The sequence below is a fragment of the Trachurus trachurus genome (assembly GCF_905171665.1).
Source record: "Trachurus trachurus genome assembly, chromosome: 20".
NCBI lineage: Eukaryota > Metazoa > Chordata > Actinopteri > Carangiformes > Carangidae > Trachurus > Trachurus trachurus.
In genome coordinates this window covers 23,654,328-23,681,562 of record NC_139911.1, presented here as the reverse complement: position 1 = coordinate 23,681,562, position 27,235 = coordinate 23,654,328, and the positions used below count along the sequence as shown (strand labels likewise).

General features: G+C 43.2%; 2 protein-coding genes across 2 annotated transcripts; one reads left to right on the top strand and one right to left on the bottom strand.

Annotated features, from left to right (window-relative positions):
- Positions 1-315: 315 nt before the first annotated feature.
- galnt11 (UDP-N-acetyl-alpha-D-galactosamine:polypeptide N-acetylgalactosaminyltransferase 11 (GalNAc-T11)) lies at positions 316-12,074 on the bottom strand. The gene is made up of 12 exons (XM_083995905.1): positions 11,821-12,074; positions 8,500-8,753; positions 7,386-7,509; positions 6,329-6,495; positions 6,112-6,237; positions 4,868-5,117; positions 4,659-4,776; positions 3,703-3,855; positions 3,267-3,485; positions 2,098-2,202; positions 1,852-1,989; positions 316-1,666 (listed from the first exon to the last, which is right to left on the bottom strand). The coding sequence occupies exons 2-12, from the start codon at positions 8,720-8,722 to the stop codon at positions 1,535-1,537; spliced, it is 1,755 nt and encodes a 584-aa protein (XP_083852031.1). The 5' UTR covers positions 8,723-8,753; positions 11,821-12,074; the 3' UTR covers positions 316-1,534.
- A 4,478-nt stretch (positions 12,075-16,552) lies between these two features.
- On the top strand, positions 16,553-25,990 carry actr3b (actin related protein 3B). Its single transcript, XM_083995826.1, has 12 exons — positions 16,553-16,666; positions 19,997-20,052; positions 21,317-21,441; positions 22,259-22,369; positions 22,830-22,925; positions 23,508-23,615; positions 23,706-23,849; positions 23,996-24,169; positions 24,372-24,464; positions 24,829-24,954; positions 25,092-25,175; positions 25,427-25,990. Exons 1-12 carry the CDS (start codon positions 16,623-16,625, stop codon positions 25,520-25,522), a joined length of 1,257 nt encoding a protein of 418 aa, XP_083851952.1. The 5' UTR covers positions 16,553-16,622; the 3' UTR covers positions 25,523-25,990.
- The last annotated feature ends 1,245 nt before the right edge of the window (positions 25,991-27,235 follow it).

Below are 27,235 nucleotides of genomic sequence, written 5' to 3'. Positions count from 1 at the left end.
ACACACACACAGAGCTGTAATCTTGTCATTACACACACACTTTGTTTGGTCAAAGAGCTACAGATCAATAAAGTTTTCTCTAAATTTCTAAATGTGGTTTTATGAGGCAGATTCAGTCCAACCGACCAATCAGCTGGCAGCTGCTCAGACTGCATGATGACAAATTAACTCTGCCCGTGCGTGTGTGTCTGTGCGTGTGTGTGAAGCTCTGCAATTCGACCTGCTGTGAAAATCAATCTGCATCCGACACACGACATATCTGCTGTTTTGTACATTGTTTTACTCTTTATTTACACTGTGATTCAACAGTTTTAACCAGTTCTTGTCATTCAGCTCCATCAGGCTCATTGTGCTTTTCATCTTCAGGTGTCGTATCAGCTACTTATAGAAGATCCAGTCGTGTCTGTCTGACTGTCTGGGAACAAATTGTTTTAAGAACTTCCCCGTGCATGGCGCCATTCATCTTTCCATCAATAATCTGCTGCTTTATTTCACTCTGTAGTTGTTGAACATTTAAAGTGAATATTATGAACTTTCTTATGAAGTGAAGTCTACAGAGCATTCGTTTGATGATTTGTGACTGGGAGATCTTTAGGTAGTCAGCAGTGTAAAGTTGTCAAACATTTCATTTCTGCACTGACTACTAGTATTCAGTTAGTAGATGTTATTGCAACATGCTCCACTACCATCATATCCCCCCACAATTCAAACAGTATATTTATAATTTAGCATCATGTGAGATTTTTAAAACATGGACAGTCTCATTATGATTTTTGGGAGTTATGAGTTCTGTCTTCTCCCAGATTTACGTGACACTTTAAGCACTAAGAGAAATCTCTTTTTTGAGTGCTTCTCCACATTAACTACTTTCAGCCTCTGAGTGCAGGGACGTTCTGGTTTTTAGCTTTGCTCACTTGCTCAAATTTGCACCAAGATCCACAACAATCTCAGTGAGAAACAAGTGTCTAACAGCCCATGACTCCAGGATCTGATTGTTAGAAAGAACATTTTACAGTCTAAACACTTCAGAGTTTATATTTATTGATGAAGAAATGACACAAAGACATAAAAAGTTGTTCAGCTGCTGTGATACCGTCACTGAGTTCCAGACCACTGGATCCACATCGTTCTTTTAAAACCAGCCTGATATGGTGCGACTCCAGACATGATGCACATCATATTGTTCGTTTTCATCTTTTCTGAGCCACCAGGTGTCACTGTGGTGGAGTAAAACCTGAAAAATTAAAACGTCTCACTAAACCCTTCAGAGTTTTTAGTGTTTGCCAGGTCAACAGGACTTTTAGGGAGCGGGAGGCCCATCATCTTTGTCCCGCCCAATGAAAATTAGACAGAAATGACAGGATATTCCAGGGCCTGCTGACATTCATTCACTGTTTTAAAATCGAAATGAAAACCTTTAAAAACATGGATTTACTCCTGAGCAGAAAAACTAAAACCTAAAAACACAGAGGGTCACACAGACACTTCAGACACACTCTCCTTCCTGATTGTCTTTAAAACTAACATTCTCCTCTCAGGCCTCCAGCTGCCACTGCTGTGCCTGTGACGCATCACAGATCGCCATGGAGACGTAACCCTTGGGCCCGATCGGCTGGGCAACGGAGAGACACTGACCCACTGAGACCTGGTAGAGCCGGTTAGACTTCTGCAGGAAAGAGACACACACAGGCACAGTGCTCATCACACACTGATAGATATTATAATCAGGATTGATTGATTGATTGATTGAAATCTATTTTTTGAACATGTGTGAGCAGTGAAAAGAGAAACAAAAACTAACTATCCATAATCAAAGAAAAATGAATGTGTGTGTTTGCATGTGTGTCTTACCCCCAGGCTCCACTGCTGTGACCCTCCTGAGCCGTGACACTTCATCAGTCTGGGGGGGTCGAAGGTCCTGACCTCTGACACGTCCAGACACAGCAGACCTGCCAGGACCAGCTGACCCTCCTCGTCGTAGGCCCACTCCTACACACACAGGTCACACACAGTCAGGGTCAAAGGTCACGCTGAGGCCAGTTAGACCGACTCCATGTGTAAAAACTGGAAATTAACCACCAATCAGGTTCAAATCACCTGCTCGGGGTCTCGGGGGTCACATGGCCGCAGCACCACGGCTCCACCCTTCTGACTGGCTCGGCCCTGGGCCACCAGGCAACGGCCGGTTGCTAGGTTATGGAGCTGGACGATGGCAGACAAAGCATAATTAATTTTTACATTTTATTTTATAAAACTACATAACATAATTAGATGACTAATGGATGGATGGATAAATGAATGGTGAATGACTACTAGATACATGGGCGACCATATAAATGAATGTATGAATGGTTGGATAGACGAATTAATAGATACATGAATGAGTGGATTATAGTACTGTCAAATTTAATGTGTTAATCTCATTAATTTCAAATATTTTATGTTTTTTGTTTTGTTTTATTTAAGAAAAAAAGAAAGAAAGAAAAAGCTCTGTTCTCTGAAACTCATCACTGACTCTAAACAACTGACAAGATGTCAGGGGTTGTTAAATCATTAGAAGTCCATTGATATCAATAAGCATATAAAATTTGAGAGCTGATGATTCAGCAGCAGCTGCACAATCACTGACTGAGTGAATGGAAACGTGGTATAGGCGTATAATCATTTATTCAGGCTCTTGTTCCACAGGACAGCCAAGTTTATCTCAGAGGTTGGACACCTCACCTCAATCAAGATAGAATATAATATACTATGTATGAGAACAGAAGCATAGTATATATAGAAGCTTTGATTAAGATGAAGTCCAGCCACTCAGGGCCACTCCATCACTACACTGCACTGCAGCATCTAAGATGATCATTTTAATGGCTGTGATGGTTTGAAAATTCAACTGGCACTTTAACATACAGCCTGGGTTTTGTCATTATTACCGTCAGTGCATGTAAGAACAAGTGACAGTGAACTTTAATGGTTTTGATGGTTTCTGTGGAAATCTGTCTCTAACAGGAGAGAAACTGTGTTCAGAGTTTATAAAATGTAACTATATCAAACAACAGAATTTAAATCGATTTCCTTTGTTTGACTCTACATTAATTCAATCATTTTATCTCAAGAGGAAAAAAGCGATCACAAATTGTAACTGAAAATGTGTGCGTTTCATTAGTTAATATTATAAATCAAGAGACAGGCCTACTACATGAATGAATGAATGAATGAATGAATGAATGAAGAGATAAACATGAGAATAAAGTGTGGGGTTCAGGTACCCGTCCTCTCTGCAGGACTTTGGGCCGTCTCAGACCCTTGTTGATGAACAGCGGTGGCTGCTGCTTGTTGCCATTGGCGATGGTCTGCATCTCAGGGTAGATTGTGTCCAGGTACCATCGAAATGAGTGACACTGCAGCCGCTTCCTCAGCGCCACGCGCTCGCTGATGTCGCCGTAGCTGCGTTCACGCAGCTCTGGACGTAGAGACAGATACTGCTCCTGATTGGATCACACAGACACAGGAAGTGAGGTCAGAGGATGCATGAGCTGCCTAATGCCATGGAGTTTTTCCCTCAGTGGATGTGATGGTCTAAGGACAGAGGATGTTGTTATGATGCTATGTAAAGCCCTTTGAGACAAACTGTTTGTAAAAACGGGCTATACAAATAAAATTGCCTTGCCTTGCCTAATGCATCCCAGCAGCGTGTGAATTTACCTTGTAGTCATCCATCCATACGTTGGCGAGCCGCAGGGAATTGTGGGCCATAGTGTCCTGCCCCCCCGGGGAGCCATAGGGACGCCTCTTCCTGAAGATATGACCCACTCTGGAGCAGGGGATGATGAGCAGCTGACCCCCACACATCCAGATCTGAGCAACACACACACAACCTTACATTGATACATCCACAGGTGCAGCTGAACCATTTCACTGGTCTCCATGCCCACAGTGTTAAAGGGATAGTTCAACATTTTGACAAATTCACCTTTTGCCATAATCCCTATAGTCATAGCAGTAGGTTCATTACCTTGAATTATCGGTGCATGTTGACGCAAGCTGCTCAGCGAACACAATGGAGGTGAATGGTACAGGTCCCCTGTCCCTCATCAAACTCATCAAATACACAATCCAACAACTCCACAACGCTCTGGTGGACAAGTTGTGACCTGCACATTCACCACGCTATGAGATAAGTATGTATAATTGTGTAACATTACGACACATGAAGCAAATACTCCGAAGTTGGAACTACTTGCACTTTTGAAATCACTCCGCCAAGCAGCCGTGTCTGGAATGTAGTTCCGGCTGCATTTGCCTCTAAAACAACTCTGTTTCGTAATGTTCCATCATTATCTCATAGTGTGGTGAATGTGCAGGTCACAACTTGTCCACCAGAGCGTTGTGGAGTTGTTGGATTGTGTATTTGATGAGTTTGATGAGGGACAGGGGACCTGTACCGTTCACCTCCATTGTGTTCACTGAGCAGCTCATGTCTCTGCCTCGCTGATCTCAAAACAACATGCACTGATAATCAAAGGTTATGAACCTACTGCTATGACTATAGGGATTATGGCAATAGGCGAATTTGCCAAAATGTTGAACTATCCCTTTAATACCCCGTCATAATAAATAGATTATACCTTTACTGTCAGCCAATAAAACAGTGTTCTCACCCTGAAGGAGATTTCTAAGTTTTCCCCGCCCCAGATATCCATGCCCTCATCGTACTGGCCCAGCTCGTTGAAGTACTTCCTGTTCATGGCGAACAGACCTCCAGCCATGGTGGGGGACCTGGGGGGGAGGGGGGTGTTAGAGGTGAGCTTTCAGGGAAATCTACTGGATCACTTCTGCTCAGCTGGTTCCCTGACGCTCATCTGGTTACCTGATTGGTCCGATGCCTCCCTCGGGCCCGTTGAGCTCGGAGGGGGGCACCGGATCCCACTTGAAGTGAAGCCCCCAGTTGAAGCCGCCCCTGACGATGGGGGAGGGCGAGTAGGTGAGCGTGTCGGCTGAGATGATGTCGATGACGGGGCAGACGACGGTGCGGCGGTCCCTCTGGATGGGAGCCAGCAGAGGCTGCAGCCAGGCCTGGTTCACCTCACAGTGACTGTCCAGGAAGACCAGCACCTCACCTGGACACACAGCACAGGAAGGTTCAGTCTGTCTCTGCCTCAAACCTGCCTACCTGTCCTCTCGCCTGTTGAATGTGTCGTATTAGTGAATACAGGTAAAAGTGTCGGCACTGAGGATGTAGGGGACGTAGATTAATCATAGAGGAAACAAGGCTGTAGGGACAAGGCCATAGGGGATATGGCTGAGGGGACAAGGTCATTGGGGACTAGGCTATAGGGGACAAGGCTGTAGGTAGCAGGGCTCTAGGGGACTGTAAGAGACAAGACTATGGGGGACAAAGGCTATAAGAGACAAGGGGACAAAGTTGTAGTGGACTAGGCTACAGGGGACAGGTCTGTAGGAGACAAGATTATGGGGGACAAGACTATAGAGGACAAGACTGTAGGAGACAAGGCTATTGGGGATAAAGCTGAGGGGGACAAGGCTGTAGGGAGCAGGGTTACAGGGGACAGGTCTGTAAGAGACAGGACTATGGAGGACAATGCTGTAAGGGACAAGGCTGTAAGAGACAATGGGATAGGGGATAGGGCTGAAGGGGACAAAGCTGTAGGGGACTAGGCTACAGGGGACAGTTCTGTAAGAGACAAGACTATGGAGGACAATGCTGTAAGAGACAAGGGGATAGGGGATAAGGCTGAAGGGGACAAGGCCATATGGGAAAGGCTGAAGGGGCAAGGTTAAGAGTAAGAAACAAAGGGACAGGGGATAGAGATGAAGGGGACATGGCTGTAGGGGACAAGGCTATAGGGGGAAGGTTTATAAGTGACAAGACTATGGGGGACAATTCTGTAAGGCTGTTGGGGACAGGGCTATAGGGACAGGACTGTTGGGTTCAAGGCTGGAGGGGAGACAGTGAGTACATCCAAATTAACAATGTTGTAAAGACCGGTTAAATTATTATTCTGATCCACAGTTGATGTAGTTCTGGAATAGGGATGCATAGATTAAGAATGTAGGATATAAGGATGCATAGATTAAGGATGGAGGATGTACCAGTAGCATGTGAGGCTCCTATCATGCGTCCTCTGATGAGTCCTTCCCTCCTCTGGTTCCTCACTAGTTTGACTTTCCCCTGTAGCTTGTGGCTGACGTACTGGTCCAGGTTGTCCTTCAGCTCCTCTGGACCCACACAAACACACATCAGTCAGAACCCACACAGCCCCTCTGTCTCTGCAGCTCTCATCATCACCACACGTTTCCTGGACTTTACCCAGCTCGCTGTGGTCGTCCACCAGGATGATCTCGTGCAGCAGGTAGGTGGGAGTTCGGTCCAGTACGCTGTGGACTGTCCTCAGCAGGGCGGAGAACGCCTCATTGAAGAAACAGATCACTACGCTAGCAGAAGGTAGGGCAAGAGGATACACCTTATCCCGACACCTGCAGGGAGATTAATATAATTATTATAAGATATCAAAATACCAACAAAGCTGAAAGGATAGTTCAACATTTTGGCAAATTGGCCCATTGCCATAATCCCTATAGTTTTAGGAGTAGGTTTGTTACCTTTAATTGTCAGTGCAAGCTATTTTTAGAACGGCAGAGCAGAGCCGTGAGTTACTCAGAGCTACGCTACGGAGGCTAATGGGAGTTCTTGGTTTCTCTCATCAAACTCATCAAATACACAATCCAACAACTCCAAAACACTCTGGTGGACAAGTTGTGACCTGCACATTCACCACGCTGTGAGATAATAATTGAACGTTACCAGACATGGTTGTTTTGTTAGGTAAATCCATGCAAAACCGTTGATACGCGTTACTGTCGGGGGCAGTTTTTCGGCAAACAGTCTCTGCATTTGCCTCGAAAACAACTCTGTCTTGTAACGTTGTGTTATTATCTCATAGCGTGGTGAATGTGCAGGTCACAACTTGTCCACCAGAGCGTTTTGGAGTTAATGGATTGTGTATTTGACGAGTTTGATGAGGGAAACCAAGAAATCGCATTAGCCTCTGTAGCGTAGCTCTGAGCAGCTTGTGGCTCGGCCGTTCTAAAAATAGCTTGCACAGACAATTAAAGGTAACAAACCTACTGCTATGACTATAGGGATTATTGCAATGGGCCAATTTGCCAAAAATGTTGAACTTTCCCTTTAAGTGAAACAAGAACAAGGAGCTTTACAACGTATCAGCTCTGCCTTTTAATGCTATAACACACACACACACACACACACATAATCCTTAAGGCAGCTGTCAGACTGGGAGGCCATGTGATTGGTCATATGTTGTGTCTGAACATGTGCTGGTCTCAGCAGCACTATGGGCTCTTACTGGGAGTCTCTGGTGTCAGGCAGCTCTCTGTGGTAGCCCAGTCTGGTGGAGATGAGGACATTGAAGGCGTGCTGATGGTAGCCTGTGTCTCTGATCTCCTGATCCGCTTCGTTGAATATCATCCCTGCAGACAGAGATGGTCAGAGACTTCAGAACCTGTGAGGCTGCTGCTGCTGCTTTGACTTACACTGATGAAAGGAGACATATCATGCCCCTTTTCCACAGATTAAATAGTTCCCAGGTGTCTTAAAGACATGTCTGTGACATGCTTCAGTCAAAATACCCCAAGGATCAAACATCACAGCTCTTTTCATCCTCTCTAAACAGCCCTGATCCTGTGCTAGAGTTTGGCCTAAAGTTAATCTTACCCATCTGTCAACCTGGGCTCTAAACTGTCTGGACTCGTCTGTAGTGTTGCTAAGTAACATCAGTCTGACAGTCAGACTGTTTCACACAAATAAAAACCGACTCATTTTTAGACTAAAACTTTGGCCACCTTACCCTCCCTGACTGGTCTAAGAACATGTTACCATAGTAACCATCAATAGATGTGTGCTGACCCGGAGCAGCTAATAAAACTCTGGAGAGAACAATGAGACATTTTTTTCCAAATCAATTTTTTCTTTTCTGTTTAAAAACATCAATGGTAACTGATGAATTCTTCCAAAAAAACATTTTCTGTAGAGGAGCTCTTTGGTTGGATGAGGTCCCTCGGTTAGTCATTTCTTTTTTTTAATTTGAAAAAAAGGCTTAATTTACCCAGAATTCATTGTACAACACAACCCAGCTGCAGAGTTTAGACAGCCTATCTGTGTGACTGTTGCTCCTGATGCTTCTGTGTCCTACACCTCATGGGAAACACTGCTCTATTAGGAGGGAATAGCTTTGACTACAGACCAGTCAACTGATTTAAACAGTGTGGAACATCTGACTGTGGATCAGTGAACAGATCGTATCTGCACATTAAGCTGTCTGACCAGTGTGAACAAATCAGTAAAGTCCTGAGTTATTACATCATAGTTATCAGTTCAGTGTCATAAGGAGTCTAGAATCATTACTTTTTCCCCTAAGCAAACAATTAAAGGATAACTATTGGAGCTCCACAGTTTCTCACCCATCTCTGGCAGCAGCTCCACTTCCTTATTGGCCGACGGAGGCCGGCCCCCCGCCCTGCGGCCGGCCTGGCCCCTGGTGATTGGCTGGCCTCGGTGCTGCACAGGGGTCCTGCCGTGTCCGGGCTCAGCCCCCATGGAGAAGTAGAGGAAGAGGAGGACGGACCAGGTTGCCGAGGTGACAAGGCAGCCATAACAGAAGTACCGCAGCGTGACACTGGCCATGGTGGCCAAGCGAGCATCGTCTTACATTATGCTGCCGAGGGAGAGAGAGAGAGAGAGAGGTGGGATTTGTCAGTCTTTGTTGTTTGATCACACTGTTTGAGTGTGAACAATTCTGATTCTAATTCCGCTCAGTGAATTCTGTTCTTATGGAAGCACAGACTTCCTGGGAGCAGGAGCGCTCTGTGCTCTCCGTCTCCACCTGTCAGACCATCACCGGTGTTAATCAGTGAAAGTTGTGATTCTACACTACTTCATGTTCTCCTGACTGAACTGTCCTCTCTCCTGGACTGAGGTGGATCAGCAGGTTTTACCCTCTACACACACAGATGTGATGAAGCAGCAGGTCAAACATTTACTGGCTCACATTAACAACTAGCTGCAGGGTCAGAGGTCGCAAACCGTCTCAACACGTTAAAGCAGAAGTAAGCAGAATGTTTATATAGAGTGTTTGGTCTGAAACACGGGTCTGTCAGTCACTCTGCTCTGCTGTAAGCCGAGGAGAAAACTTTCCTTGTATCCTACAACCTTTATCCAATGAGGAGAGAGAACGGCATAAAGGGGCAGTCCTCTCTGTGTGTGCAGCCAAGGGATGCGCGTGAATGTGGTGACGTAGGGACGAGGACGGGGACTGCTAACTCCATCGGCTGACAGGAAGTTAGCCAAAACCACCGGATCGCTTACTTCTGCTTTAATATCTTGAAGCTACAGTCTGATTCCAGCATCAGAAACCCTCATACAGTCAAACATGCAGACTGGGGCATCCACACATGAGAATCTATGCACTGAACCAATACCACGTCTTTAAGTGTATTAGTTTCACCACTATAAAACTGACATTTTTTTGCAAATATTATTTAATTTTGAAGTTGCAGTGAAAGATAGAGGTTCATTCTTTCATTTTTCCAATCCCATGGGAATTCATCCATTTGAACTGCTGTTTTATATTGTACCGTTTAAAATTTGAAGTTTAAAAAAAACAAAAAACACTGTGGCCACATTGTAAAATCTATTTAAAAAGAACATAACTGTTTATTCCTAAATTAATTTGTGTTCATGCTCATTTGTGTTATTTTTGTTTTATTTTGGTGGACTTCCTGAGAGGGAAGAAGTGACATCATTCACAATTTCAAGTAGTAGGCCTATTTTTATATTGGAAAATAGACTCTTTTTTGTTTGCAAAGGATTTGGTTTTGTTATTAGAGTAACACGTGATAAAGAGAGAAAATAAATCTTGATTATCATTGGAAACTTTGTTTGGACATTCTATTCAGTTTGTACGCGTCATCAAAACTTTAATCAGATCAGCTGCTGTGATTCCTCTTTTTTTTTGGTAGAGAATTTGTTTATGCTATTTCATTTTTCTGTTAACATAATAAAAGTAGGTTGATTGTTGTGGAAAACTTTAGAAACTCTTGATTACTCCACTCAACTAAGATATTGGCTAAATAGTGAGGGAATGATGACTGTTTAATTGTGGAGCTTAAGAAGGATGCATCTCCTACCAACTGTAACAATCCAGTCAGTGCAGAAATTAAAGTATTTTGTCACGCTGCTACTTGGCAACAGAGAAAATGTTTCCCATGCTGATCACTTCACGAGCTCCCAACCACGTGGTGATCTCCTCAGCAAATATAAATCTCTCTGTAGACACAGACAGAGAAATAACAACAACACTTCATATTATAGTTGGTCTGCTTTGTGAACTATCACAACAAGTCAAAGAGGGATGTGTTAACAGACCATCAACACACAGGTTATAGTCGATGTTTTTGTAACTTGGCCAGGATCTACACACGATTCATAGATCTCAGTGGAGAAAGTCAGCTGTATGAAATGAGTTTGGTTTAGTTACAGGTAGTTTATAACAGATGAGTCTGTTTGTTTCTCTATTGAGGGAATTGAGTTGAATTTTTTTTATTTTAAAAGTAAATAAATTCTCCCAGATCGACACAAACCTTGTGACATTTTGGAGATTGCACTACTTCTGTAAACAGCACTTAATCCAGTTTTATATTCTTACTATTAGGCTATGTTATTATTATTACAACGGGATGTTGTATTTTCAGGCACAGACCAGTCCTTCATGAAGCCGTGGAAATTGCAAAGAACTGTTTCAAGTATGTATTGATAGGCTACACATGCAATACATTTGTATGGAAGCATGAGCATGGTCAAGTAGAACCTGAGGACATGTGTTCCTGTGAGATGTCAGGTGACCTCTTGTTAATTATTCATCTCCACTGTATGGAGACCCACAGCACAGCAGCACCGACATGTCAGTCATTTACTTTAAAGAGTGTTCTCTGGAATGATGACCTGACCTTCCTCTTCACTTCTGCACACGTCTCCAACTCAGAGCAGACACTTCTCCATTCATTCCACTTTGTCTTTCAGATCTAAGTCAGAACACAGTGATCAGCTGCACCACAATGTGAAGCAGAGGGGCAGACAGTAACACAGTATTACATCACATCTGGGTGAATTTACATAAATCAGATGGAAGCAAAATTAGAGGGAAGATAGATAGTGCTGATCCAGAGGAAAACCGCTGACTCTATGTGACTGTGGTATTTGTGGTTTACCTTATCTCCCAGCTTTCAGCACAGATTTGGACTGTGTAGTCTGAATGAGCAGCAGAGGATTAAAGGCAGGCAGAGGTTTGTAAAGGTGCTCATGTTGAAGCAACACGTTGAAGCTTCAGCTGTGTGAGTGGGTCGGGGTCACGTATACAGCACATAGCCTACCAGTTGCATTGAAATTTTAATTAGCCAACAAAACAGAGGAGAATACTAAACCGAGCGACAGGTAGTTTTCCATACAACCATGACCAGAGTGTGACCGAGCTGATGGTCCGTTAGAGAACTTCTGAACCGGACACATTTGAATAAATCAACGGGTTGAAGAGAAAAGCTTAAACCTCAGAAGAGCAGGCAAATCCCTGTCCGATAATGGAACTCACTAGCGTAGCAAGCGTTAGCTCAACTCCAGCGGTTCAACTGTGTTTCCGCGAGGGCATCAAACGGTGTTATTTTCCAACCCACGACACCGTTAGTTTATATTGTGTTCGACACTCCAGCCTCCAGTTGAACTCTACTCACGGTTCATTGGCTGGTAGCGGTCCGCTCGGCGGCTCAGTGGCCGGGGCTGCTGTCACGGTGTCGGGCTGCAGCTCAGCTCGGCTAGCCGCTGCCGCTGCGCTGCGGGTCAACCAGGCGTTTTCTCCGGCTGAGCTCTGTGACTGAGGCTTCTCCCAGCGGCCGCTCGACTCTTCACCTTCCTCCTGCCATCACACACACTGTCCGTGTGTCCGCAGCCCCGACACAACTTCTCCGCCTTCTGCTCCTTTTTGCTCTGCCTCTTCCTCTCTTTATTTACTGACGAATCACAATCAACTTTAAGGCGAATACCGCCGCCTACTGTACAGGACTTTGCAATTGGAGAAAACTGGACAGTGTGCACATGAAATGTAGGCCCCATTTGTTTACAATTGTTATAGGCTATTTTATCTCTTTATTTCACTTGTTTGTTAAGTTTTTTTTTTTCTCTGGTTGTAAAATAATGCCTATGGATTCTTTTATTGCCTACATTGTCATTGGTTAATTTAGTCTAGGCAGGCAAGTCCAGGCAATCTAGCTCATTTTGGACCCCAAAATAGAACAAGGCCTAATTGTAATAGGATTTTTTTCACCATACATCATTTCTATGAGGTGTCCAGAACAATAGGTCTACTAAAAGTCCTAAGAAATCCTAGTTGGGGAAACATGTTTAATTCTCATCAATCCAAGATTGATTTATATGGTGCCAATAATTAAGGCCAGAAATAGAACAGGCTACACCCCAATGGGGCTATTCCCCCCCTTTGCTCCTATCACAATGAAACTTTACACAATGAATATAGCATAGGCTATGTTAAACCAATGAATTAATTTGCTCCACACAACACTGTAGAACTAATGGGGGTTTGTGAAGAGAAAGTGTGTCATTCATTATAGGCATTTTTATTTTTATTTATTTCATTGACATTTCCACAGTTTAGTGTAGTGCTGCATTTGCACCCTGCAGCTGCCCCCCTGCGTGATAGACTGTGGGACCTGGTGAGGACATTGCACACACACACTCACACACATAGGCTACATGCACACTGCAGAGACTGGACGTCGGGTGCGTGTTTTTTTTTTTTTCAACATCCACAAAGTGTGTGCTGTTTTGTTTATGGACAGTAAAGCAACAGTTCAATAATAATAATAATGGTGATGATGATGATGATTTGTTATTTCTATGTGTCAGTGACAAACAGGACTGTCAGGCTGCAGGCTGATATTATTCTGTTATTAACATCTGACAGCTTTTTACTGTAATAACTGAATGATTGGTCAGTGAATGGAATGCCAAGTGATGATGCTGTGATTGCCTGTAAATATTAACTGGAATTTTGAATAACATTTTAACTTATAACTGGTAACAGCAAAGTCTGTAGCTCTGAGTTTTGTTGTTGTTGTTGTTTGTTTGTTTTTCCTGTGGGCAGGCGTTTGTTCAGGAGAGGAGCTTCTTACTTTGAAAACAGAGCAGCAGGTCTGGAGGATGACCCTGTTCCAGCTGAGATGAAGAGGTGTTTTTGTGGTTGCCTGGTGCAAAGGTGAAGGCTTGGAAGTGGAGATGTAGCCTACAGCTGTGGCCCTTTCTGCAGCCAGGCATCACGGGAAATGTCAACTCTTTGTCCAACAAGATGAGCTGGAGATATTGGTGAAGACCTTTTTATATGGTGAAGACTCATGAAAGAGACATTTTTGCATATCCAACCCAATGGCAACCACTGAATAACCATGTTAAGTTCTCCATGAAGTCATTGCTAGGATACCGACTAAACATCCTGAGGCACTTTTAATAATATCAGGAGACTTCAGTCATGTTTCTCTGGTGGACTCCCTGGGGGATGTGGTGGGGAGATGAACTGAACACACCATTCTGTCAACTCAGATCATCCACTTCATAACACCTTGATGGACCGAACAGCAGTGGTGGACGACTCCTCTCTCTTTGATGCAGGATGGAGTCACAGAGATACAGAAGATCCTACAACCATCAGGCTTTTTCATTCTTCTGCTAATGGGAGATTAGTTGATAAACAAATGAATTTCCCTTTGGGGATTAATAAAGTCATTCTTATTCTTATAATTCTTAATAAAAGCTCCATATATCCACGCCCAGTCACACCCGGACACACCTTTTCGTAGATTACAGTTTTTCTCAGTCGCTTTGGTGCTATTCTCAGATCAGAATGAAAGTTCTCATAACTATTAGTTCAACCTCCACAACATGTAGTCATTTGTCCACATCATAGTAGCAGTTTCTCCTTCCTCTGAACAAATTGCAAATGCTTTTGGACATGTATCAGTTGCTCTCATACGATTCTCTGCTGTTTTACAACATTATCATTTGTTTATGTCATGTCAGTCAAAATGAACTATACTTTTGAACGCTGAATAGTCTTTCCCTATAAAACTAATAGTCCTCATTTCATTGCTTGAGTCATTACATACAAAATTGTTGAACTAGTTTTCAAAATCTGTCAAACTAATTTTAAATGTTGGGAGAAGCACTGTGAATTCAATGATTCAAACATTTACAGTAAGGAACAACAGGTATGTATGGTAACAATCTGCACTGCTGTCATTGTGTCAGGCATTACTGTAAGATACAGTGGGACAAGAACTTTTTTACATTTACATTTAGACTTACAGCTTCACTAGAGAACAGATTTACTGTATTGTAATGTATTACAGCAACCACAGTAAAGATTTCCCATCTTTACAGTACGGTACTGTACTACAGCATTTTACAAGTAGGAAGCACTTTGACAGTATTGTACACTACAGTAATAATGGTTGATGCAGTACATGTACTGTACATTACTGTAATTTTACTCTGCATCACATAGGATTACAAGACAACCTCACAGAGGTGGAAGAGACTGAGCCCTTTTTACTCTGCTACAAGAACAAGACATTTGTGCAATGGTGATGACAAACAATGGCATAAGGTTGAAAGAGATACAATGTAAGGATGACATTACTGTATCTTTGGGAATATTGAATCTGTTTCAATGGCTACAGTTGACAGAGTGATGTAGATGAAAATGTGACAGGAACGTCTGGATGTGCAGGTATGATTTACAGTACTCTGTAGGTTCAGTTACTATATGTACTGCAACATCGTTTACGTAAAGTTGTACCCAAAGAGTGTTTCTTATGTTTGTTGTAGATGACTGTAGTGTATTTTTCCTTTGCACAATGCTGTGAACAAATCAGAATTGCAAAGAGCATATGCAGTAGAAATGTGAAACATATTCAGTATCTCCACTAAATACAGTGATGTGTAACTTTACTGTAGTTTTCACATGGCTGTACAAGTAGTGTATAGTGCTGTCTTGAGCATTTTCAGGTAGTATCATCACTTTTTGCATTGGAAAACACTTAGAGAATAAAGTGTCCTAATGAAAACATGACAAAGCCATTTGACTATCTTGTTCATAAACGATGGTGTCAGGACTTCTCATTTTGACGACACTGACAGTTTCATTGAAATGAGTAGGCTACTTGCTTTTGAGGGATGGACAATCCATTTTGAGTAAGTGACTCGCTTTAGCAGGTCATCCACTAGGTTTTGCAGTTTGCAATAATTGGTCTGAGAAATGCACTAACTGTTGTGCAAATGTTAAGAGTGATGTGAGAAAAGCACCAAAGCGATTGAGAAAAACTGTAATACTTTTTTTTTTTTTTTTGCATTTTGTTTCGAAGTGTTGGATCTGAAATTTCCATTCATTATTATTATTATTATTATTATTATTATTATTATTATTATTATTATTATTATTATTATTATTATTATTATTTATTTTTATTGTTATTATTATTATTATTATTATTATTATTATTATTATTATATATTTTTTTTTTTTACATTTTTCCACGTAGCTATTTGCTATCAAGCCAAAGACTCAAGTAGCCTACATTCAGCTGACCATATCACATTATATTTTCAGTATCAGTCTTGCACTTATTTATCACCATCATATGACGTGCAGATAGATAGATAGATAGATAGATAGATAGATAGATAGATAGATAGATAGATAGATAGATAGATAGATAGATAGATAGATAGATAGATAGATAGATAGATAGATAGATGAGTTTATTTGTCCTTTTCAAGGAAAATTGTTTTCACCATTTCGTACAAAGTGGCCTCAAGAAGTGCAACTTACATTCATTTACATACATTCCCACATTTCATACACCACAATTACATAGAGACATAAGAACATAAAACATAAGACACAAGACCCCGCACCCCACATTTACATGTAGGATTCCCCCTGGTTATGTTCTTTTCATTGTCTTATTTAGTCAATGAAAAGAACATAACCAGGGGGATATCAGATTTGATATGATAATAATAATACAATAATAACATCAGTTTATTGTTGTTATTGTTTTTGTTGTTGTTATTGTGCGTCATCACCACTAGGAGGCGAAGGTGGGGTGAATTGGGATTTTTACAATGCAGCTGACATCACGTGACGCACACGCACACACACACACACACGCACGCACACTCCGGTTACCGGAGCTGTGTCAGATGTGTTTCTATTTTCTCCTTTGCCTCCGACCCGGAACTGCTCTGGGAGAGACAGAGAGACAGAGACACAGAGAGAGACAGAGACAGAGAGAGGGGGGCGGTCCAGCACGCAGGTATTACATTTCTCTCTCTCTCTCTCCCAGTCACTCTCTTCCTCTCTCTCCCCCCTCCCCTACCCGCTCTCCGCTCACAACAACAACCCACCGAGGCTCTGCGGCCCGGACCGAGCCGGACCTGGACCTGGACTGACTTGGACCGCAACATGTCCCTGCAGCTGCCCCCCTGCGTGATAGACTGCGGGACCGGGTGAGGACATTGCACACACACACACACACACATAAACACGCACACTGCAGAGACTGGACGTCAGGTGCGTGTTTGTTTTTTTTGTTTTTTTTTCCAACATCCACAAAGATCCTGTGTGGTGTGGGAGTGTGTGTGCTGTTTTGTTTATGGACAGTAAAGCAACAGTTCAATAATAATAATAATGGTGATGATGATGATTTGTTGTTTCTATGTGTCAGTGACACAGGACTGTCAGGCTGCAGGCTGATATTATTCTGTTATTAACACATCTGACAGCTTTTTACTGTAATAACTGAATGATTGGTCAGTGAATGGAATGCCAAGTGATGATGATGTGATTGCCTGTAAATATTAACTGGAAACCAAATAGATTCACAGTTCATCAACAGCACTGATGCCAATTCATGAGCTGTCAATCAGCTAATGGATTAATCCACTCATCATTTCAGAGCACCAGTCCTGGCAGGTTTCTGTGGACACAGAGACATGTGGTGGCCTAACCCTAACACTAACCCTAATGAAGCAGTTACCACATTAGTCAAACAAACAAACAAACAAACAAACAGAGGCTATTATGTAAGAATCAGGAGCAGGAACTTGAATGAAAGTATAACCCAGTGGTCACAGTGATGCTCTGACTGCACTTTTCTATTGAAAACAATTTCCTGCTGAGTTTGACACTGTGGGGATTGAACCACATGGTGTGTGAGGCTCCGCCCACTGATCTCTGATCAGTCTATTCTGGTCTGAATGTAGGACAGCTGCAGGAAAGAGAGCAGGAGCTGCTCGCTGCATTCGACATGCAGACCTCTGAGATCAGCTGGCTCTGTTCATAATAATCACCACTAATCACACCAATAGGGTGTCAGGAGACAGAGGACTGTGGTGGGGACACTGTGTGGTCAATTCACTTTCATCCAGTCTTATTTATATTGTGAATTCAAGGCACTTCACAGGGTAAGGTCAAGATCTGACTTTATTATAGAGAGAAACCTGCTGTATGAGGACAGAGAAGGGAATCATGAACTATGAGAAAGAAAATTACAAAGTTAGTGACATGAAATAGTAGAATATAAATAAGAGGGAATCCCCCAGCAGTCTAAGCAGCATACCTAAGGGATGGACTCACTGAGTGTGCTGTTAAGATGGTAGGGAACCATAAGCTCTCTAAAATATGATGGGTCCTGGACCTTACTCTGAATTTCACGCAGGAGAAATCACCACAGGAGACATGTGATCCCTTCCCTGGTTCCTGTCAGTGCTCACGCTGCAGCATTTTCAATCACCTGGAGCATTTTCACTGACTGATCAGAACATCTTAATGTTTCTAATGATGAGAATGTGGAAGTAAGCTGCCCCAGAGACCTGAGGTAAAGGTTATGTCCTGGTCAAAATAACACCAAGGGTTCTAACGGAGGAAGTATATGTCAGAAAATGTGTTTAGGGTCAAGTAGACTAACTTGCTTTCTGACTGAGTCAAGAAGTAAAAATGGTCTTCATGTCTCTAAGACACTTCTAAAGTGGCGAGTGTCCCCTGGCTACATTGACACTGACACTCATCCAGGAGAAGGTGGAGCTGCTGACAGCTGCAGAGACTAAAAACAAAATGTTGGTACCACTTCACAGTCCAGAGTGGTGACACTGGTCCCAGTGGAAACAGGAGAGCAACAGCTGAGAGGAGTGATTGGTCAAAGAGAACTGAAGTATTAATGCTGTTTCTCAAAAGGTGGAAACTATCCAATGTTTTCATTATTGACTATCTGTTGATTATCTTCTCAGACAAACAACTGATTGTTGAGTTGTAAAAGTCTGAATGGTTTGTCTGACTAACATCTAACCTCAAGATAGTGGAGAAGTTATGTGTGGTTGTTTGTAAAGTAACTGCAGCTGTCAGATACATGTAGTATAGCTTTGCAGACTTGAGTCAGTCAGAACCTGCCTGCAGGTTCCTCTGACAGTTCCTGGGTCCAGAGCCAGATGTTTGGAACCAGGGTTTAAAATTAGCACCCGCCACTCGCCAAATGCGGGTAAAAATATGATTTGGCGAGTAAAATTATTAGGTCACTCGCCATTGGCCGGCAGCTGGAATATGCCAACTTCACTATATAATTGTCATCATAAATGCTGAACAGTGAAACGAACACAGTTTACAGCTACAGGAGATCTACTGGCTGTGTTCCGAGTGTCAGAGTTGCCCCGTTATCCTCCGTGATTCAACATTTAAGAAAATGTATCAAGTTTTCTGCTGTAACGTTCGCGTTCAGTCGGTCATTCAGAGGAGGAAGTCAGAAGCGAGCGACCTTAGTTTGTGGTAACGTGTTTATGTGGCGACACATCGCGATGGTGAGAGGTAGGGTTACCAGGGTTACCACATGTCCCCGACAATATGGAATCATCCCGCATTTGCAGATTAAATAGCCCCGTCCTGTTTTGCATCAATACGGGACCGGGTTTGTATCGTATTTCCGAGTTCACTTGAATGCAGCATCACCTCACTCGCAATCCTGTGAAGAGGTGCCGACTCTGCCCGTGATCAGGTGAAACCGGTGAAACTCTGTGTTTTTATCACAGACGAGAGTGGCAGAGATTCAAACACTGGGCTCGACAGTGTCAGTGACACTCTGGGCCGTAAAGTATATCCCCCAGCCCCCGCCCGTAAAGCCTTTCCACCGAATCAACGGTCTTTTTTTTTTTGTTTGTTTTTTTTTTTTAGCCTACCGCAACATATGATTCACGCATAGGATTCACGTCATGATAACTTCTGTATTTAGGCTATTCAAACTTCCACAGTCCATAGTTCTCTTTGTTTGATATTTCAAAAGAAAGTTGCATCCTTCTATAGGCTACTGTAGGATGAACAGTAGGCAATCTACATTAAAAAAAAAAAAAAAAAAAAAAAAAAACCTGTGTTCACACCACTTAGGCTATTCAGTCTGAATTAAATGTAGGCTAAGTTTCAAAACTCACATCATCTTCCTCTGAAAGCCTATTTATGTAATGTTTGTTGTCATTCCATCAGCTAATCTAAACCTTTTTATATATATATATATTTATATTTTATATATTTAATTTTTAACAATTTAGTTTAGGAGGCCGGTGTGTGTTGTTAAGGCAGCTGCCTAACCATAATGCAATGGGGAAAACACTGCTGATTTTAATGACTTTGTGTTGTGAGCAGTTCAGTGGCCGGTGAAAACATATTTTGGCCGGTAAAATTTTTGACCTACCTGCCATTGGCAGGTAGGTCAAAAAGTTAATTTTATACCCTGTTTGGAACCACTACTGGGCCTCTCCCTCACTGTTAACAGAGTTGTATCTGTCTTACTGCAGGTACACAAAGATTGGCTATGCTGGGAACACGGAGCCACAGTTCATCATGCCCTCCTGTAAGCACTACACAAACAACAAGACCAACACAGTCCAAACCCTGTACAACAGCTCAGAACACTCAGCCCCATCAGTCTGAACACTTCACACAACTTCAGGCTATGTTAGTGTGCAGTTTAATGGGATATTTCAACATTTTGGCAAATTTGTCTATTGCCATAATCCCTAGTGTTAGGAGTAGGTTTATTACCTTTAATTGTCGGTGCAAGCTGTTTTGAGATCAGTGGGGCAGAGATGCAAGCTGCTCAGGTAACGCAACGGAGGCGCAAGGTATTTCTACGTTTCCGTCATTAAAGCAGAAGTAAGCGGAATGTTTGTGTTAATATAAGTCTTAAATAGTTCCGTTAGTCTTCCAATAGCAATCACTTATATAGAGTGTTTGGTCCGAAACACGGGTCTGTTAGTCACTCTGCTCTGCTGTAAGCCGAGGAGAAAACTTTCCTTGTATCCTACAACCTTTATCCAATGAGGAGAGAGAACGGCATAAAGGGGTGGTCCTCTCCGTGTGGCGGGGACTGCTAACTCATTCGGGTGACAGAAAGTTAGCCAAAACGACCGGATTGCTTACTTCTGCTTTAAACTAAATACACATGGCCGACATGGCTGAGCAGCCATGTCGGCAATGTAGTTCCGGTTTTGTATTTACCTCGAAAACAACTCCACCTCGTAACATTCCATTACTATTTCATAGCGTGGTGAATGTGCAGGACAGGTCCTAGCTTGTCCGAGTGTTTTTGAGTTGTTGGATTGTGTATTTGATGAGTTTGATGAGGGAAAGACCGAAATACTGTGCACCATGCAGAGCTCACGTCTCTGCCCCACTGATCTAAAAACAGCTTGCCCCGACAATTAAAGGTAATGAACCTACTCCTAAAACTATAGGGATTATGGCAATAGGTGAATTTGGCAAAATGTTGAAATATCCCTTAAGGTCATTTTATTAGTATAGCCCGTTTTTACAAACAGTTTGTCTCAAAGGGCTTTACATAGTATCATAACAACATCCTCTGACCTTAGACCCTCAACTCCACTGAGGAAAAACTCCCAAGAAAAAGGCAGAGGGATCCCTCACCAAGGACGCACAGACGTGATAGATGATAGATGTTGTATATAAACAAGAAAAAAGCTCAAGCACTTTGACCTGACCCTTGACCTCACACTGCTTCACACATGAACAAAAGGAACGTCTCAAGGATGTCGCTGCTCTGGTATGAATGAATGAAAACAGCCGAGTCATGCTGTGTATATGTGTGTGTGGACCAGGCATTGCCATCAAGGAGTCAGCCAGCGTGGGAGAACAGGCTCAGAGGAGGCTTGTACGAGGAGTTGAAGACCTGGACTTCTACATCGGAGACGAAGCTGTGGACAAACCCAACTACGCAACAAAGGTGGGCGGAGCTAAAGGCCTGTTGTCTTCTGTCATGTTTAGATCATGCCCATGAGACACTTCTACTGTACATTCCTACTGCTTATCATGCTCCCCTCCTACAACACTTTCTTCTCTCCTGTCTTCATGTTCTCCTATCTTCACCATGTTCTCCTGTCTTCATCATTTTATCCTGATGTCTTCATCATATTCTACCGTCTTCGTGTCTCCTCCTGTTGTGTCTTCATGTTATTCTGTTGTTGTCTTCTTGTCTTCATGCTTTGCTCCGTCTTCATGTTCTTGTGTCTTCATGTTCTACTCCTGGTTTAATTCTTCACGATTTTTTGTCCTCATATTCTCCTCCACTCTTCATGTTCTCTTCCTCTCTTCATCTTCTTCTCCTGTCTTCATCTTCTCCCTATTCATATTCTCCTCCACCTAAACTGTCCATGTTCTCTTCCTGTCTTCATATTTCTCTCCTCTCTTCATGTTCTCCTCCTCCCCTCATGTTCTCCTCCTCCCCTTATGTTCTCTTCCTGTCTTCATGTGCTCCTCCTGTCTTCATGTTCACCTCCTCTCTTCATGGTCTCTTCCTGTCTTCATGTGCTCCTCCTGTCTTCATGTTCTCCTCCTCTAACCCGTTCATATTCTCCTCCTGTCTTCATTTTCTCCCTTGTCTGCATGTTTTCGGGTCTGTGTTCTCCCCCCTCTTCATTCTTCTTTTTCTCCCCTGCCTTCTTCTTCTATCTTTATGTTCTACTCTCCTCTTTATGTTCTCTTCCTATCATTTTGCTCTCCTCCTGTCTTCATCCTCTTCTCCTGTCTTGTTTGTGGTTCAGTGGCCAATCCGTCATGGAATGGTTGAAGACTGGGACCTGATGGAGAAGTTTATGGAGCAGGTCATCTTCAAGTATCTTCGAGCTGAGCCCGAGGACCACAGCTTCCTCATGGTAGGTGGACAATGGGTTTGCTATTGTATTTTTGGCACTGTTGCTATAGTAACCCAAGCTTTGATTTGGAGGAGAGTTCAAACTGATGTGAACATTTAATTTTAATCATGAGTATTTTAACGGGAAGGTTGCAGAGGTCCTTGAGAAGATTCTACAAATCATTAGCAGGCTTCTAGAGGTCCTTGAGGAGGTTCCAGACGTCCTTGAATAGGTTTCATTTGTCTGTTGGGAGATCACAGAGATTTCAGAAGTCCATGAGGAGGTTCCAGGTGTTGTTGCCAGTCATGAGCAACTTTTTGAGGAAGTTGTCTATGAGAAGATCATGGGTTCCTATTCCTAACAAAGGTCCTTTAGGAATTTCCGCTTGTGGGGCTTTTCAGAGATCTTGAGTGAATAAAGTGGTTCATGTAAAGATGTGAAAACAATATCATATTGTGTGTGTGTGTGTGTGTGTGTGCAGACAGAGCCTCCTCTCAACACTCCAGAGAACAGAGAGTACCTGGCTGAGATCATGTTTGAGACCTTCAACATACCTGGACTTTACATCGCAGTACAGGTAAGACCCAGACAGACTGGTAAGACACTGAGACAGGTGAAACACACACACATGTGGACAGATAGGTGAGACTAACAGACATACATGTGAAGTAAAGGGGACATATTATGGAATGGAAATATCACTGTTTGAAGGCTCTCTAGTATTTGGGTGTTTGTCTTGCCTTCCAGCCCCCAAAATATGAGAATTGACAAAATAATCTGTAATTTTCAGGCTCCCTAGGTTAAAATCCATGTCCCTCAGTTGTCTGACAATGATGTAATTAGTTTTCGAATTTGCCTAATACCACCCCTACCAGTGAGTACCATTACCGGTAAAAGGGGCGGGCCAAGCAGTGGTTCATTTGCATTTAAAGGGACAGACACTGAAACCAGCCGTTCTGAACAGGGCTGTTTAGAGAGGATGAAAAGAGCTGAGATGTTTGATCCTTGGGGGATTTTGACCGAAGCATGTCACAGACATGTCTTTAAGACACCTGGGAACTATTTTAATTTGTGGAAAAGTGGAAGAATATGTCTCCTTTAAAGTTGCAATCCTTCGGGAGGTTCCAGATGATGTAATGATGATCTGTCCCTCCATCAGGCGGTGCTAGCGTTGGCAGCATCCTGGACGTCCCGACAGGTGGGACAAAGGACTCTGACCGGCATCGTCATCGACAGCGGAGACGGAGTCACACACGCCATCCCTGTGGTCAGACACGCTCACATCATGTAAAGTTGTACAGGCTTGTGTCTGGAGCCTCTCCGGTCACTGATTGGTCAGTTTGGCTGTCTGTCTCAGGCGGAAGGCTACGTGATTGGCAGTTGTATAAAGCACATCCCCATCGCAGGGCGGGACATCACCTTCTTCATCCAACAGCTGCTCAGAGACAGAGAAGTGGGGATTCCTCCAGAGCAGTCGCTGGAGACCGCCAAAGCTGTCAAGGTACCACAGTCCTCCTCTTCTGCTCCTCCTCATCCACTACTTTTACTCATTTTCTTCTCCTCCATGGCTCAACTTCTTTTTATTCTGAACATGTCATTGCTGTGTGTATTTGCTTGTGTATTTAGAGGCTGTGTGTTTGTGTGTAGGAGCGGTACTGCTACATCTGTCCCGACATCGTGAAAGAGTTCACAAAGTACGATTCTGACCCTGCGAAATGGATCAAACAGTATCGAGGAGTCAACGCTGTCAGTAAGACGGCTTTCCACATAGACGTGGGCTATGAACGCTTCCTGGGCCCTGAGATCTTCTTCCACCCTGAGGTAACCCCACATCTGATCGGTCTCAGACTCTATCAGTGTTTTCTGGCAAAAAGCTGAAACAGCTCCAAATGCTAAACTTAATGTAGCTTCAACTGAGGAAAATATAAAGGACCAAGACCAGAACCTTGAGCAGCCCATCTGTTTGTGAGATGATTAGTAGCTTGTCGAGTTTATTTGTTGATGTAATTTTTTTGTTTTCCAGTTTGCTAACCCAGACTTCATGCAGCCCATCTCTGATGTTGTGGATGAGGTCATCCAAAACTGTCCAATCGATGTGAGGAGACCGCTCTACAAGGTAACACCGGCTTTACTAACACAGGCCTCATAAGGTTGATGTTATTAAATGTCTCAGCATGAGAGTCCATGTTCAGACCTGGTAGTAACATCCATCTCCAGTGGTCACACACCCAAGACGCATTGAGGACGTACATATGGAAGAACCAATTACTCTACTGACATCCTCCTCTGGCACAATGTCTGTAATCCCAACGCAGTTTCATTATGAACTGGATAAAACTTCATTCAGTCTCCTTCACTCACAAACAGAAGCACATTGACAACAGACCTGTCTGTCAATCGTCTTACAGTAACAGCACATGGACTATGAAGTGGAGAAGTGAGGTCTAAAAAGTGTAAATGTGTGTGTATGTGTTTTTCAGAACATTGTGTTGTCTGGAGGATCGACCATGTTCAGAGACTTTGGGCGGCGGATGCAGAGAGACCTGAAGAGAGTGGTGGATGCCCGGCTGAAACTGAGTGAAGAGCTCAGTGGAGGACGGATAAAGGTAAGACAGAGAGAGGACAGACAGACAGACAGACAGACAGACAGCTGACTGACTTCTGTACATTTACGTTTACCACCACCGGTGTGAATCTATATAAATGTAAACCATTTTTATTATTATTTACAATTATTTTGCAGCCAAAGCCTATGGAGGTTCAGGTCGTCACGCATCACATGCAGCGATATGCTGTCTGGTTTGGAGGATCCATGTTGGCATCCACGGTAACCACACACATACACATTTTGTACTTCTACACTCACAAGGACCCACAGTGACACATTGATCCTGATCTTCAGTCTGAACCTCTAGAGCTGAGGACCAGACAAAGAGTTCACACATCACATTGACAAACTGTGGGCTTTGCTTAAATAACTTCAATAGTTTTATTTGTTGTTTGTTTGTTGTTACTTTTGTTTATGATTGTTTTCAATGTGTCTTGTTGTGTTTTGCTGACCCGTGGTGGTGTCTGCAGCCGGAGTTTTTCCAAGTGTGTCACTCAAAGAAGGACTACGATGAGATCGGCCCGAGCATCTGTCGTCACAACCCCGTGTTCGGCATCATGTCCTGATGATGGCGGCTCCTTCCAATGGCTTGCTTGTCAGCCGACCATGTTGTTAGCCTGTTAGCCTTTCAGCCTGCGACCTAGTAGATAGACAGTTTCCCCCTTAGCCTGCAGGCTCTGCAGCTTGCTGGCCTGCTTACCTGCTATCTGTGAGCCCGCAGCCAGCCATCCAGTTGCAGACGTCTACTGCCCCGTTCAGTAAATTAACCCACCAGGCTACCAGACTGTTAGCAGGCTGTTAGCTCAGCCTCACTAAGCACATGCAGGTCTAGAGAGAGTGAAGCACAGACAATTTGGAGAGAACCACAATAAGGTTTCCATTTTAAAACAAAAGTCATCTAGGTGTGTCCATATAACAAATGATCTCCATCCATCTGAAACACTTAGCAATCACACAAACTAGAGCCAGTATAAACAGGAAGTAGACTGTCCACTCTACAGTTATATTTGCAAAACATAGTAGGAGGAAGAAAAGCAAAAGTGTTAAAATATATAATTTAAATTGGACAACAGCTGCAGCAGAGACAACTTAAATTTCCATGTTGTTTTTACCACTAGTAGCCTAGTCGAGGAAGATACGTCCTAGTCTACATCATCCTTTCTAAATGTCTCTGTTTTATTGGGACTACAACGTACCCAGGAGTTTCAAAAGAAAACGTGGTCAGCAATGTTTCCAAAACCTTCAGTTTTTTAAGGATCTGAAACACCAGAGTAGTGTGGATGTAAGGCCGAAACATAACCGAGATGTGTGTAGCGTAGTAAAACAGTAGTGTGGACTGGACGTAGTCTTAGAACACAGTGTTGAAACATTCACAGTTCTGTTGACTTGACATAAAAAGCCAAGGACAGGATCCTCCTTCCTCCTTCTGTGTTTCAGTTCTGCTGTGAACTAGAAGCTTTTTCACTCACTCTGAACAGTTAGCCTAGCCTGTTAGCCACCTCCAGCTGAGATTCAACAGAAACAGTTGATGTGAAATTGATTGCTTGAATTTCTGAGAAGGCAGCGTTTAAAAAAGATCTAGGGTGTATTCAGACCTGTGGCTCGTTTGCTTTGTTCCGATTCAGGGGCTAAACTGATACAATTGCTGCATTTTTCTTTTGGGTCATTTGTGTTCACACGGTAACAGTCCCAAGCAGTCCAAAGTTGTAAACAAATGCCATGTGGGAACCAACTGTTATTTCTGGTCAGAAATCTTACCCAGGAAAAACACAAACCATGCATAGAGGTATCAATGGGCCTGAAAATTCTAATCTGGCCCAAACAGAACTGTGGTCGAAGCCCTGACCGAGTCAATTGTAGCCCATATCTTGTCGACCCAAACTTGGTCAAAAAAGGGAAGTCGACCCAAGTCAGCCATCTTGTTTTATTCTGCATTCAACCAAACCAACTGATCTGAGTGGTGAAACACTCCCTATTTCGGAACAACTGCTCCAAACGAACCAGGTGTGAATACACCAGATTAGTTTGTGGTGTTCATGGTGCAGCTGAGGTGAAGAGTACCTATGTCTAAATTGGAAGCCTCAGGACTGCATCATTGCTCTTTGTGGATGATGTGGTCCTGCTGGTTGTGTCAGAATGCGACCTCATCCACATGGGGATGGATTGCAGCCAAATTCATTCCAATCCTAATCTATGGTCATGAGTTTTGGGGAGTGAAAAGAAGAGAGATCATGGATGCAATGACTGAAATGGGCTTCTTCTGGGTAGCTGGTCTTTGC